This window comes from Castanea sativa, chromosome 11, assembly GCF_040712315.1.
Source record: "Castanea sativa cultivar Marrone di Chiusa Pesio chromosome 11, ASM4071231v1".
In the NCBI taxonomy this organism is placed as follows: Eukaryota; Viridiplantae; Streptophyta; class Magnoliopsida; order Fagales; family Fagaceae; genus Castanea; species Castanea sativa.
The window spans coordinates 56,477,349-56,493,418 of NC_134023.1; the positions used below are offsets into that span (position 1 = coordinate 56,477,349).

General features: G+C 32.1%; 1 protein-coding gene across 3 annotated transcripts; it reads left to right on the forward strand.

Moving 5' to 3' along the window:
- Window positions 1–6,260: 6,260 nt before the first annotated feature.
- On the forward strand, window positions 6,261–14,341 carry LOC142618002 (SAC3 family protein C). 3 transcript variants are annotated; one of them, XM_075790980.1, is made up of 9 exons: window positions 6,261–6,742; window positions 6,998–7,098; window positions 8,417–8,638; window positions 11,206–11,424; window positions 11,530–11,615; window positions 11,815–11,911; window positions 12,554–12,646; window positions 12,737–12,891; window positions 14,000–14,341. In XM_075790980.1, exons 1-9 carry the CDS (start codon window positions 6,505–6,507, stop codon window positions 14,001–14,003), a joined length of 1,215 nt encoding a protein of 404 aa, XP_075647095.1. In that variant the 5' UTR covers window positions 6,261–6,504; the 3' UTR covers window positions 14,004–14,341. The 3 variants fall into 3 exon arrangements, 2 of the variants coding, with proteins under 2 accessions (XP_075647095.1, XP_075647096.1); XR_012841133.1 differs by having other exon boundaries at window positions 6,367–6,742; window positions 12,744–12,891; XM_075790981.1 differs by lacking the exon at window positions 12,737–12,891 and having other exon boundaries at window positions 6,367–6,742.
- Window positions 14,342–16,070: the final 1,729 nt, after the last annotated feature.

Genomic DNA, 16,070 nt, shown 5'->3' on the forward strand with positions numbered 1-16,070 from the left:
TAATTTTAATCTTTTAACAAATCAGAATTAATTTAAATTAATCATGCGCAGTCGACTCTACCTAGACACAATGCATGCTAACCATGCAAACTTGATCATGTGATATCTTTCGATCCAACGATCTAATTTTGAAACTGGGCATACCGCCGCAACCGTTAGAACCTCAAGATCATTTTTATGATATGAAATGAACTTATGATATGCAATGAACAAATTAATGCATGTAATGCAATGATGATTTTTGGGGTACATGGAAGGTCATTGCAGTCATCTTCCTTGATTAAATCATGGGTACAAAATCAAGTATCTACAGACATCTTCTTTAAGGAACCTGTTCAAGAATGCAGTCTTAACATCCATTTGGTAAAGTTTGAACTTCAAGTGACAAGCTAGGGCTAGGAGAACCCGAATGGATCCCATACAAGCTACAGGAGCAAATGTTTCATCAAAATCTACTCCTTCCACTTGAGAGTATCCTTGGGCCACCAGACGAGCCTTGTTTTGGATGACATTTCCCTCTTCATCAGTTTTATTGCGAAATATCCACTTTGTGCCAATGATGTGCTCTCCTTCTAGTCTAGGGACTAAGGTCTAGACATAATTCCTTTTAAAATGGAGCAGTTCATCATGCATGGCCTCAACCCAGCTTTCATCCTGGAGAGCATCCTCAACCTTGGTGGAATCAACCTGCAACAAATAGCAAGAATAAGACACAAAGTTAGCAACACATTTATCAACTGTAGGCTTTCTTAGTGTAACTTTATTCATATTTCCAACAATAACGTCATGAGGGTGATTCAGCTTGATCCTTGAGGACGGTCCTTTTTCTTCAAGAGACTTAGACTCTGGTGATTTGACCGTTGACTTTTGTCAGAGTTGACTTTTTTGCAGCCCAAGTGCTCCTTATCTTGTTTTTCAAGTAGATTTCATTTTTGCAATCCATTTTTGCATATTTTGCTTCTAAATGAAGAATAAGGACATGTCTTCTTCCTTTTGCAACAATCGTCGCTAACAATCCAGCAAACGTTTCTGCAATTTTTGCAAACATTTTGGTCATAATATTGAGACTTGCTATCAGCGCAATAAATCAGTTGTTTCCATTTCTACTGCTACTATTGCTAACACTGAGAGTGTCCAACTAATAGCTCCCGTCTCTGCAAAGTCTAAGTCTTCAGGTCGCACTTTCATCATGACCACAGATGACCTTAAAAATATCATCGCTAATGTCATTCGTATGGTTGGTAATGTATCTTATTCCTCTTTTCTCTCAGTTTTATCTGGTATGTCTCATTCCTCTTGGCTTATGGATTCTGCTTGTTGCAATCACATGACACCTCACTCCAAGTCATTGCTTGTGGATCGGAGCTAGGGAGAGTTGATCGAGAGGGAGAGTTGAGAGATGGGTATAGAGAGAGAGAGAGAGAGAGAGAGAGAGAGAGAGAGAGAGAGAGAAATACATCATAAATGGGTAGAGAGAGAGAGCGCGCGTATATATATCGGGTAATTGAGAGAAATAATAAAAAATTTGAGGAATTGATTATTTAATTAAAAGAGGTGATAGAATAGATGAACTAATATGGGTGTTTTGTAAAAATGGATGTGTAAAATAGAAAAACTGATGTGGTTGCTCTAAGTTGAGCAAAGAAATATGTAGATACAACATTATTGCTATTGTTAAGGATCCAATTAATCATTCACTAACTCACTTCTTCAAAGTAACTATACGTTTATTGTTTTTAAAAAAAAATAGAATAATAAGTTAAACAACCCACACTGTTCTTTTCCTTAAAAAAAAACTTTATGTTTATCCAAAAACAAAACAAAATATATAATAAAAAAACTACTAATAGTTATCAAAAAGAAAACTAAACTACTAAATAGATATATACACTTATAAATTAGATTCTCAATATAAAAACTATATATATAAAATAAAATAAAAACGCATATTTTTTTTGTTGCTACCACCACTAAAAAAAAAAGCCTCATCGCACGCGCGAAGCGCGTGTGATGAGACTAGTGTATATATATATATATGAGATATGGCTATTCGATATTGGATCTTAGGACAAGGGATGTGATTGCTCATGATCTTAAAAGTGATACTAAAGATATAAATCGAGCAATTGCTACTTTGTAAAAATTACATGTTTGGGAGAATTATGCTAGAGACATTATGTTAATCGTTAAGTTTTAAACATACAATTTATTGAAATTTCATAATAGCTTACCTTCCATGCATCGCACAGGTTAATGACTAGTCTGTATATATATATATATAATAGGTAAAGCTGAGAGAAAATCTTATTAGATTTCAAATTGAATTTCAATTAGAGTCTAATTTTGCTCCACGTGTCCCATCTAATCTAAGTTTTTAAATTTTTGTGTTAATTGAGTTAATTCAATGTAAAAATTGGATTTCGATTAGAGTTTGATTTTGCGACATGTGTCCCATTTAATCTAAGTTTTTTAATTTTAGTGTCAAATGAGTTAATTTAGTTTAAAAAACGAGGAGTCTAATATAAGTAAACCATAAAAAAAAACATAATTTTTGAATGATTTTATATTTATGAGCATTTTTTTTATAGAACTAAAAATAATTCAAGTTAATAAGTCATCTATATGTGTGTGTGTGTGTGTGTGTGTGTGTGTGTGTGTGTGTGTGTGTGTGTGTGTCTCATCTAATCAAAAAATTTTAATTTTTGTGCCAAATGAGTTAATTTAATGTAGAAGAGTAGGAGTCCAATATAAATAAATCATAAAAAAAAAAAATCATATATCTAACACTATATATAAAATTAGAGGAAGAGAGAGTTTGAATGATTTTATATTTATAAGCTTTTACTTTTATAATTAAAAACAATTCAAATTTATAAGTCATATATATATATATATAAATAGGTAAACTTTAGAGAAAATCCAATTAGATTCTACAGTTAAAGTCCAATTTTGCATCATGTGTCTTAAATTATTTATTTTTAGTGAGAGTTTTATTTCTTAATTTTGGAATCAAATGTGGGACATATCATAAATCTCAATTCAAGTGAATTATTGTGTACAAAAACCAAAGAGTTTAGAATTAATGAACATAAAAATATTTTAAAAATAGAAAATTTACATTTTTTACCTAATAACATTCTTACAAAACTTTTTAAAGAGTTAAAAAAAATAAGAATGACTATCAATAATATTTAAATTATATATGTAAGAATTATACTATGCATTTTAATGTGTATCTTTTAAGTATATTCATGCATATGCATGGGGTTACAAGCTAGTATATAATAATAGGTAAAGCTGAGAGAAATTCTAATTAGATTTCAAATTGAAATTCAATTAGAGTCTAATTTTGCATCACGTGTCCCATCTAATCTAAGTTTTTAAATTTTTGTGCCAAGCGAGTTAATTTAATGTAAAAATTGGATTTCAATTAGAATTTAATTTTGCGACATGTGTCCCATTTGATCTAAGTTTTTTAATTTTTGTACCAAATGAGTTAATTTAGTGTAAGAAACGAGGAGTCCAATGTAAGTAAACCATAAAAGAAACATAATTTTTGAATTATTTTATATTTATGAGCCTTTTTTTTGTAGAACTAAAAACAATTCAAATTTATAAGTCATATATATAATAATAGGTAAAGTTGAGAGAAAATCCAATTAGATTTCAAATTGGAATTAAATTAGAGTCTAATTTTACGTCACGTGTCTCATCTAATCCAATTTTTTAAAATTTTTTGCCAAGTGAATTAATTCAATGTAAATATTGGATTTCAATTAAAGTTTAATTCTGTGTCATGTGTCCCATCTAATCTAAGTTTTTTTAATTTTTGTGTCAAATGAGTTAATTTAGTGTAAAAAACAAGGAGTCCAATATAAGTAAACCATAAAAAAGATAAATTTGAATGATTTTATATTTATGATCCTTTTTTCTTGTACTACTAAAAAAATTTAAGTTAATAAGTTTATACATACATACATACATACATACATACATACATATATATATATATATATATATTAATAGCCAAAACTAAGAGAAAATCCGATTAAATTTTAAACTAAAGTCTAATTTTGCGCCACATGTCTCATCTAATTTTTAAATTTGTGTTTCAAGTAAATTCATAGGTGCAAAAATTAAAGAGTGTAAATTCAATTAGATTCTAAATTGAATTTTAATTGGAGTTCAATTTTGTGCATGTGTTCCATCTAATTTTTTAATTTTTATGGCAAGTAAATTATTGAATGCAAAAACAGAAAAATCTAAATCTAATTAGATTCTAAATTATATATATTTAATTGTAATTGTTTTTAAATGTGTTTGTGCATATGCACAGAGTTACACACTAGTATTTATTAATAAGTAAAGCTGAGAGAAAATCTAATTAGATTTTAAATTGGAATACAATTAGAATCTAATTCTGTGCCACGCATCCCATCTAATCAAAATTTTTAAATTTTTGAACCAAGTTATTTAGTTCAGTGTAAAAATTGGATTTAAATTAGAATTTACTTTTACGGCATATGTTCCATCCAATTGAAATTTTTTAATTTTTGTGTCAAATGAGTTAATTTAGAAAATGAGGAATACAATATAAATAAACAAGTTAATTTTAAACAAGTTAATTTTACGGCATGTGTTTCATCCAATTAAATGATTTTATATTTATGAGCCTTTTTTTATAACTAAACACAATTCATTTGCACAAAAATTATTTATTTTATATATATATATATATATATATATTAATAAGTAAAAATTAGAGAAAATCCAATTAGATTCTACAATTGAAGTCCAATTTTGCGTTATATGTCCTAAATTATTTATTTTAGAGAGAGTTTTATTTCTTAATTTTGGAATCAAATGTGGGACCATATCACAAATATCCATTCAAGTGAGATATTGTATACAAAAATTAAAGAGTCTAGAATTAATTAACATAAAAATATTTTAAAAAAATGGACAATTTATATTTTCTATCTAATAACATTCTTACAAGACTTTTTAAAGATTAAAAATATATATATAAGAATGACTATCAATAATATTTAAATTATATATGTAAGGTTATTATACTATTCATCTTAATGTGTATCTTTTAAATATATCAATGCATATACATGGGGTTACAAGCTAATATATATTAATAGACAAAATTTAGAAAAAAAAATCTAATTAGATTCTACAATTGAAGTCCAATTCTACGCCATATGTCCTAAATTATTTATTATTAAAGATTTTTATATCTTAATTTTGGATTCAAATGTGGGACCATGTCATAAACATCCGTCCAAGTGAGTTATTAGGTACAAAAATTAAAGAGTCTAGAATTAATGAACCGTAAAAAAAAAAATATATATATATATATATATATATAAAATAAAGAATTAATTAAAAAAATTTAAAAAAAACTATGGACAATTTACATTTTCTACCTAATAATATTCTTACAAATTTTTTTAAAGAATTAACAAAATATAAGAATGATTTTTCATCAATAATATTTAAATTATATATATATGAATTATACTATAGGTCTTAATATATCTCTATACATTAAGAAGATTCAAAAAATTAATTATGACAACCGCACACTCTTAGTGTGGTGGTCACTCCATAAGTATAAATGCTTGTGAAGTATAGGGGGTAAGAGCTGGGGTTCAAGTCTCCAGAAGGGAGCATTACACACATATACATTTAAATTATACTAGAGTAGAATTCTATCTTATATTTAAAAAATTTTTAAAAAAAAGTTAATTATAGTTTCATAAAATATCAAAAATACCCCTAATTATATAATCCTTATTCTTAAAAAAGAAAAAACAGGGTTAAAATTTTAATCCAACAAAATTCGAAGAAAAAAAACTACTAGAGAAACATTTTCCTAAAAATTAGCGCACTTTCTATCTGAACATATCTCACGTACATTTGATTTTTTTTTTTTTTCCTAACAACTACCACACACTAAATCCAACAGTTTACTCCATTTCAAATCCTAAATATTAGTTTTATAAAAATCTTTTTCTTTGTAACCTCACTAACAATAAATAAATTCAAATTAAAAAATTGTATTATATTCAAAATAAATAAATAAAAGAGCCCATCGTACATGCAGAACGCATATAATAACGCTAGCATATTTTAAGTATATCTATTAATATACACGGATTACAAGCTAGTTTTATTAATATACATACATGTTCGACACCTACCAAGTTGAAAGGGATACTTCCAAACCAAATGGAGCAAACCCAATTGACACGACCAATAGCCTACGGGACCCAGCTTGGGTCCATTGCAGATTGACACGATCGATGACTTATGGGGTATAGCTTGGGTTGAGTGTACTAGAATGATGATGGCAAAAAATGATTTGGGTCGCAATCCTTACAAAGCCGGGTGCAATTGGTTACTGGATCCAATTTGCCCGACCCGATGATCAGGTCTAATACTAATTATTGATGTCAAAACCAGGAATGACAAATCGGAAAAAACGTGTAAGCAATGGAGAAAAGCCACCGTCAACGTCCAAACCCTTCTTCTTCTTCTTCGACCCAGTTCCGGTCACAGAAATTCCGTTCTAGCCCCACCACCAAAGATGGCAAATTTACAAAGAATAACAACCCCAATGCTCGTGAAGACTTTGTTAAACCCAGAAGAGCTAGCCAACAAACACAGCAACATGTGGATGATTCTTCCAATCTTCCTGTCTTGCTTGGAACTTGTCCCTTTATGTGCCCAGGTAAAAACTTGTAATAATCTATGTATGCACAGATAGCTATATATCTTACATTGATTGACCACAAGCACAAGTGTGCCGAATTTGCTAAATCATGTTATGGGTTTGGTTCAGTTTAAGTCATAAAATATGAAAATATGAAACTTTGGTCTCAATTATTTTACCTAGTTGTCTTTTGTTGTTATATTTGTTGATAGCTGTTTTACTCCTATGTTGTTGTTGTTGTTGTTGTTGTTGTTGTTATGTTTGTGATAATAGTGGCTGAAAGGACCCAGCGTGAGCGGCTCCGAGATTTAGCTGTGTTTGAGAGGGTAGATGGAAATCCTAGAAAAACATCCTCTGACCTTGCTGTCAAAAAGGTAGACTCTTATGTATTTGTATTTGAAATTTGTTGTTATTTACAATGGCATATCTTGTGAATAATTTGGCTGTGTCAGAAACATTTACATTAAAATATTATTAGGCACTCCCGGTGTACAACAACGTGGTACTCTCTCTCCTCTCACAATAAATGATGCATCCTATTATGAATTTAATTAATGGAATTCGCTATGATGTGGGAGTAGGGAGTACCTCATCGCTGTACTCCCGGAGTATTGAATAATTACTCATCTTCCCCACCAAAATTTTGCATGGACAACATTGTGTCCACCAAAACCCCTGTAGCCACTGTTACCTCCTGCTGAATTTGTCACATCCATAAATTGTCATTACTACTTTTGCACAAACTTCAAACCTGGTCATTAAGTGATGACATAAATAATTCTGTTGCTGATGTCAAATAATGTTTGAAGTCACTCTTTTAGATGCCCCTCCCCTAGATTCTGAGATTAATATCCAATTATACTTTGTCAATAGTCTGTACCATGAAATTTGTATGTTGGAATATATATAAAAGTTTCAATACTTAATTGATATTAAGGCTAGCTGGCTATTATAAGATGTTGATATCTAATTTTATTGAAATTCAAACACGGCCAATATTGTGCTTTGATATTTTATCTGAGGCTCTAGCACATTTCTTTCCATTAAGACATGAGTTGATGGAGCAGTCTCAATATGCTGTTCAATTTTATGCTTTTTTGCATTCCTCCAGTTACTTTAATGTTGGTTTTAATGGATCCTGTAAGTTATGAAGCCTTGTAATAGAAACTAGGAATTTGTTAATATGGTCACTGGACCAGTTCTACCATCTAAGTGTTTTCAATTAGTTGGAAGTAGCCTGCAACTTAGCTGGAGTCCACCTTTTTTGGTGCAGCCCTTTCTGCAAAGTCATCGGTTTTACATAGTTGTATTTCTAATGTTTTTTCTGTATCTTATGGAATCATGTTTTTTGTATCTTCATAGTTGCTACTTGGTTGTCTCATGTATTATTTGGTTGCAACAGCTTTATCACATTTAGTATTATATTTGTAACGTTATCGAAGTGAAATAACAGTTTCTTTGATGCATCACTTTGCAAAGCTAATGCCTGATGTTATGGCCTCATTGTTGTCTGTTTTTTTTTGTCTGTTTTTTTTTAGTCTGCTTGATATATTTGATGCATGAATAATAGAGGTTTATTTTTGTGGAATTCTTTATTCCACGCATTGCCATTTGAGGTTTGTAGTGCTGTAGTACGTACGTAATACATACTGTGGATTTAAGAAAACAATTTATCCTCCATGCTCTTACTAGTTTTGCAGGACTATATCCATCAGAGATATGCCAACATCAGATTTGCGGCCTCTTCCAGTATTGGAAGACACTTTAGACTACCTTTTAAGCTTCTTGGATTCTTCAGAACATCCTTTTGAAGTGGTTCATGACTTCATCTTCGATAGAACAAGGTCAATAAGGCAAGATCTCAGCATGCAGAATATTGACAATGAAAAAGCAATCTACATGTATGAGAAAATGGTATGACTCTCTTGCCAAAACCTCTCAATTCTAAACCTTCATCTTTGCCATAAGCCATTCAACATTAGTGTATCCCTTCATTAAATATGTATCTACCCAATATTAGCATTTTCCTTTTCTAAACCATTTCAATCCATGTTATCAACAACAACAACAACAACAACAACAACCAAGCTTTAGTTCCAAAATCTCAATCTATGTTATTGTGGAAGAAATTCATTCTTCTTGTAATAGATACCTGCTAAAGTCATTCACTTTGACTTTTGTTGTCATTAAATGAAATAGGTATTGTAGCCACTAAGCTAGTGAAAAGGTGCTTCCTCCCCTTATAAGAATAAAGTGGAGGGCGAGGTTGTGGGTTCAAAGCTCACTAGGTACATATATAACTTACCAATAAAAAAGAACAGTTATATAAGATTATATTGTAGTTGTTAGTTGTTTTTCTTGATAAAGAACACACCTTCCATCAGCCAAACCAGTATTCATACCTATTTGTTGGTGCTTACCTGTTCATACTAAAGAGAACATAAATGTGTTCTGCTTTATAGATCAAATAAAATTTCCTATTGCTCTCTCTGCTGAAGAAATTCCCAAGAAATTCCAGATGCAAACTAAAATATCTCTTATTAAGAAATATGTAGTCAAATTGGAGCAATATAGCTATATGATCATAGGCTAGTTCAATCCTTCCCCAATGACCTTGGTGCCCAACCCCTGTACCCTCTGGATGTATCTCTGCAACAGCGACTAGTACGTATAACTCGAACTGTGCGTCTGCTTCATCATTTCTATTTTGCGCAATGTAAACGAATTATCCTTGGCACACTCCAAATCCCTCAGCTCCAGACATGTTCACTCAGCTTAACATCCACCCTGATATCCATCATTCCCGTTGCCTTCTTCCAGATTCCTATATGGCTCTCAAAGCCATTTTTGAAAGTGCATCCGTGAAGGCATTTGTGGACATTGATAGCATACACTCTGTTGACCACCTCCTCTAATCTTTTCTTGGCCTTATCCACCATTGCTGCTCCTTTGCTCTCTGCAACCCAAACCAACTATCACAGCCGCTGCTGCAATGGCTTGAACTGCAAAATTATAAGGCTTGTGTGAAGCGCTCTCTCTCTCTCTCTCTTATTTTTTGGATAAGAAGGCTTGTGTGAAGCTCTTATATTTAAAATTCATGAATCCCGTGTGTAGAGCCTCATACTTAAAACAAAAGTGAGCTTTCTCATCAGTATAAAAAACTTTTTCTTGTTGTTTAACAGGTTATTTCTTTTGGTGAGATGGGGGTGATTTGATATTGCATCGCTTGTTATTTTGATGTTATTGGCAGTTGACAAACACGTGTAATCTTGCAAGAATATCAATGATTATCCAAATGGATGACGTGTCTTTAGACAAGTTTCCCTAAGAGGGTCTGGTGAACCATTCTTCTACAGTTGAGTTTATTGGGATATCTATGTGGGAATCTGCAGGATAGAGTAAATTATAATGAACAAATGCTTGTACTTATAAAAAATAATGAATGACGTTTTGTTCCAAAATTTTCCTTTGGAGACTGTTATATGGGGCTTGGCTACCGGGAGGGGAAGATTTTTTCCTTCCTCATCACTTCCACTTAAGTTGTAAGCCCCCTCCCCCAACAAAAAAATTGAATCTACTTCCCAAATTAGATATGAATTTTGGAACTGAAACCATAAATTTCCATATTATTCTAATAGATTTGCATCAATTATTTAAATGACAAACAAAAAGGCCTAAAGTTCAAAGTTGTTCTTCAAAAACTTTAGAAGGGACATGATAAAATGCAAGGTGGCAGTACTTTTGCCAACCCTATGTGGCAAAGTAGGAGGAGTAAACAAAAATCCTGTAATCCACACAATAGTAATCTTTTGATCTTTGATGGAGTAGATGCCATTTATAACATCATGCCACTGCCATATTTTTGGAGAGAACAAGAGGCTGTGACAAAATAGAGGATGGGTAGAGAGGCTGACTTGAGGGATGAAAGTCATGCCATGGAAGCCATAGATTTAAACCAAAACTGCTACCAAATAAATCAGTTTCATATATCCGTGCTGATTTAGCTCATTAGTAAATGATAGGAATTCTGATTTTTCATTGCTGCCATTTCCTAACATCAGCAAAAAAATTCTGTATCTTTTCTCTCTCCTTTTTCTTCTTGGGTCAATCTAAGTGTCTTTTCTGCATGATTAAAAAGATACAAAAGAAAATATGGTCAATTTTGTTTATTTAATTTCCTTAAAGCAGTGCAAGTACCAGGATTAATTTGCACTGTCATTGTCAAGTTGCCCTAGTCAGATGACCAAAAAGGGAGCATCTCCTTCTGAACTGCTGGCAAGGGCATATACACACCTTTGCATTATTATACATACTTTTCACTGTATTTGAAACTTCAGACCATGGAACGCATCTAGTCTACATGGCTTTGCAGAAAAACTATGTATCAACACCATAAATTTTTTGTGTTAGGAGCTTGAAACCATGGAAACAATTTAAAACTTTTTGTACTGAATGAAGCCCTGATTTGTGTCATCATACAGGTTAGATTTCACGTTAGGTCTCTTCACAAGCTTCGAAGTTGTACCAATGAAAATATATCTTCAGTACACTACCTCAACATGGAGCAGCTTACAAAGGCTCTGACAACTCTATTTAATCTTTATGATGTAAATAGAAGTTCTGAATCTATTAATGAGAATGAAGCTGAGTTTTGTTCATTTTACGTGCTTCTTCATCTTGGTTCTAACAGCCAACCCACGGTTGATCTCTACTTCATTGGTGTGGTCAATTCATTTCGTTCATTCTTAATTGCAGCCTTGTGCTGAGCCTTAAAGACATGAAATGTAGCTATCTCTGATCCACAGGGAGAATCACTTTCTTTATGGTTTCGTCAAGTGCCTATTCCAATAATCAAGTCAAAGGAAATGGGTTTTGCCCGGAGAATTTTGCGGTATTTCCCATTTGCAATGATTCCATTTGCTTTTGAAGTGTCTTGCTTAATTAGATTTAACTTGTTTAGGAGGATTTTTCTGTTTTTCCATTTTCTTAATTGCTTATCTCTTTCTTTGAATTGATGAGTTTCTGTAAAGTGAAAGATTGTCTCTTTATTTTTTTTGAGGAGTAAATGATTAATCTCTTTATTGAAACAGATTTTTTCGAATGGGCAATTATAAGCGTTTCCTTTTAACTACTGCAGCTGAGGCATCCTTTCTACAGTATTGCATCATTGAACCATATATTATAGAGGTAACCATACGTATCAGTTTCATCCGAAACTTCTTTCTGGCATTTTGGCAACTTGGATCTTTGTTAACCACAACGATCACTTTGAACAGATTGAACTATTTATATTCCTTCAGACTTGATATTAAATTAATATGCTACCTCCGTTTCAAAATAATTGTCTTGGTTCTAAATAGCCAAAGTATTAATGAAAAGGAAAAAGTTGCAGTAATCTTTCTAATTGTCTTATACTCGGTTTTTTAATGAAAATGTTCTTGCTTTCTTTTTTCTGTTTTTAAGGTGAGGGTGGTATCATAAATTTCATAGTAAATGCTTCCACTTTTGGAAAGTGGACGCTTATTTTGGGACATTCCAAAAGGGAAATCAAGACACATATGCCCCTCCCCATCCTCTCCCTCCCTCTTTCTTGGGTTGAGTGGGGAGGGTGGGGAGGTCTGCCACTCTCAATTCTTCTTTTTCCTAATCTGGCTTAGTTTTTTTGTTGCTTATTCATCTTAAGTTTCATAATTAGTTTGCATATTTTATAAATTTCTTTTTGTTGATGTGGCATGTTAGAAGTTTTTGCTTTCAAGTATCTCTAGTTCCACAATTATTTCTTCACATTCTTCAATATTTCTTTCTTACCTTTGTCGCTGACCATGAAAGGTACGAGCACTGGCTCTGTCATGTATAAATAATGGTGGCTACAAGCTTCATCCATATCCACTGACACACTTATCCAAACTCTTGATGATGAAGGTATAATTTGCATTATATGGATTTTCTGATATGCATTGTTTGAATGAATAAAATGTTGAGAGTTTAGAAAGCTTCACATGGTTCTTTTAGGAATCAGATTTGGTATCATTTTGCGGTGCTTGTGGCCTTGAAATGGTCACAGATGAAGTAGGAAATAAGTCGTTACTCACCAAGCAAACAACTTTTTGTTCTCCCAAGGGAGCCTCTCAGAGCTATGGCTTTCTGAATTTGGAACCATTTGAGAGGTAATTTTAAAGGGTTTTTTTCTCCCATTTTTCCTATATCAGTTGTATGTAGCATGGGTTGGGGGGAGGGCATAGGTTGGGAAGAGGATTGTGTGATGCTTAAGCTATATTTAGCATAGTTCATAGAACCATCTCACTCATTTGCCTAGCTATAAAGATACCACTCTGAGTTCTGTGTTGTTTTCAATATTTGATGTTATAATCTAGAAAGACTAAATTCTATACAACTCAAGAGAACATAGCAACCTTTGTATATATTGGAATGTGCTTTGGTCTCGGTTTGTAGTGTTCTATAGATTTAACCATAAGTGTGCTTATAATGATGCATTTTTTAACTATTGGTTTGGCATGGGGATAGGATAACATAAACTGACAGGATAGGACAGGAGTATATTTGATTGGATTGATTTACCTTGAAAAAAGTACAAGACTGGGTTATTTAGGATGGGATTCATAAAACTGGCTGTTGGCACACATTTGTAGTGTTGATATTTTGGAAACTGACATGCCAATGAACTCTACTTCAAATGGAAATAATGGGATGAAGGGTAGGGTTATGAGTTCAAGACTCATAGGATGCGTAACTTACCAATAAAAAAATCATTTTTGATAAATGACGTGTTCCGTGAAATATGAATTTTAAAATGATCCCTACTAAATAATATACTTTAATACTTAATAATAAAATAATTTACACGAAATAATATATCATTTAAATTATTTTTATAAAAGTATATAGATACAATCCATGTTAATAATATTAGATATGTTAATATCACTTCTTGTAACAACATAAGATTTACATGACTTCTTTTTTATTATGTTATAATTTAATGGATGTTCTAAAGGCATTAGTTTATGAAATATTTTTAGAAACTTTTTATGGGAAAATAAAATTTTTTTTTTTTTTACAATTTTTTTATATTTGCCATAGAAGTAGTATTAAAGCTTTCCTAAAATGGTCTATTTAACAAATGTCCTAAGGGCACCTGTTAATTGGACCCTATTATTAATATTACTCACTGTAATATTACTCACTGCTGATTGAATTATTGACTTGTATTTGTTGCATATTAATGGGTTTATCTGCTGTTGTTATAAAATGCAGGTAAATTGCAGTTTGAGCAATAGAACAAATAATTTGCACACTGAAGAGAGGACAATTAAGTCTCACTCGATGACTTATTAACATGCACTCGTGGCTGCTGGATGGGTTGTGTATATTAAGATGTACTTTGAACATGATTTATTAAATGTCGTAATAGAATTTGATATTTCTATCAACTTTACATCAAGAGTGCTACCATGTTTTACTCTAAGCAGTAGTTGAGGGTACGAAATTCCTATTGTAAACTGTTTTGGCCAAGGACAATTTGTATGTATGAAAAGTGTCCGCCAACGCAATATCACATCGCAAGCAGTCAATTCTAAACCTTCTAACATTGGTAAAGGTGTACTCAGCAGTTATTTTTTCAAGTCCTACCAAAGAATAATCACTCAAAAATCTGGAACAATGAAGTTTTTGCCTTATTTCAAACCTGATAAACTTTGTTCCATAACTAGTAGGCATTGTCACAAAACTTCAAACTTTTTGGCTTAGAACAAGGATTTTTTTTGGGGGGGGGGGGGGGGGTGTTGAATCCAAGGTTCCCCTTGAGCACTGGCATCAAAAGTGTCAAGTGCTAAAATTTTAGCATTTAGCACCAAAAAAAAAAAATACTTATATGAGATGTGCCAAATACCAAAAAAATTGGCACATACTATAGTGATGTTCTACTTTTATTAGAAGGGTAGGACTGATGTGCTGAAATTTTGGGTATTATTTTATTACTTTCTCTCTTTTATTAATAAAGAAATTAAAGAGGATAAAGAAAGAGTAAAGAAATAATATTTAAATATAGTAAAATAATAAAAGATTTGAAGATGTAATATAGGATGCATTGTTAGAATTGTGTTAAAAGAAATAGAATAATTTTTTGATATATTAAAATAACATATTTTTAGCACCGTTGACAATGCTATCAAATAATGTGATTGAGCTATACAGTTGGCCACAAAACCTTGAATTAGCTTCATCAAAAAAAAAAAACCTTGAATTAGCTTTACAAGTCTTGGATTATTACCGACCTTGCCAAGCTGAATCGAAATCATGTGTTCATGTTTCTTGGAATCTGACTATAAGATAATAAAAAAGCTGGAACAGTTGAAAAAAAAAAAACTAGTATCTACACATCCCACAATGTACCAAAGGGTAAAACCAATTCCTATGTACTCTTGAAAGAACTTACTACGTTACCCTAATCTGTTTACTTAGGTAGTCGCACCTCCTTTTCATTTACAAATTAAGTGTTCTGTAATGTTTTCTCAAAGTTTCATGATTCATATTCAATTTAAAAAATGTGATATCACATACACTATTTTGATACAAAAACAAAACTTTGACCATGAAATGGATAGGTATGACCACCCAATCATCTCTCTGACCTCTCATATAAATACTCAAAAAATAAAAATTTCTGGTTCTCCACGCTTAATTCTTGCCCCTTAAAATGCCAAGCATTCTGTTCTCTCCGAAGACACCAATTAAGACAAAAAGGAGTCGCATTCCATATCCCCCTAATACCACTCTAGCCTTGTCCCACACAAAAACTTGCAACAATGTGACACTCAAGGGGGACTCAACTACATAATATGGGGACCCAACAACTTCATTATCATGTAGCATATCATAGAGAGTATACAAATTCCCCAAACTCAAGAACACCTCAGGGGATTGAGTTGGAGTTCTAAGAGAGAGAGAGTTGCGGAAGAGCTTGGGGTGGGAAAGTTTAGATGAGGGTTTGAAAAGGCTGCGAGAGATTCTTAGTCTTTAAAATGAACCATTCGTGTGAAGGCAAAAAAAATGTATATACAAAAACTAAAGGCTTGTAGCATGAAAGAAGAAAAAAGAAAATGAATGATGCAGTACATTGAGTAAAACCCACTGTGCTAAAAGATGTGAGAGAATGAGATTCTTTTCTAGAGAAGAAGAAGTGGAGCTTTAAAGAAGTAACAAGCGTATCAAAGAAACCAGGTTCGCCACTATCCTTTGGGCAGGGTGGTAGTCCATCATCTCACAGAGACAAGTTGATTGAATTGGGTGTATTCCATGAAAAAGTATTTATTAGTATCAAATTATA

Coding starts and splice junctions, on each gene's coding strand:
- LOC142618002 (XM_075790980.1), top strand. CDS start 6,505: ATGGAGAAAAGCCACCGTCAACGTCCAAACCCTTCTTCTTCTTCTTCG. Junction 8,639..11,205: donor TCTACATGTATGAGAAAATG/GTATGACTCTCT, acceptor GTCATCATACAG/GTTAGATTTCACGTTAGGTC. Junction 11,912..12,553: donor TTGAACCATATATTATAGAG/GTAACCATACGT, acceptor TGACCATGAAAG/GTACGAGCACTGGCTCTGTC.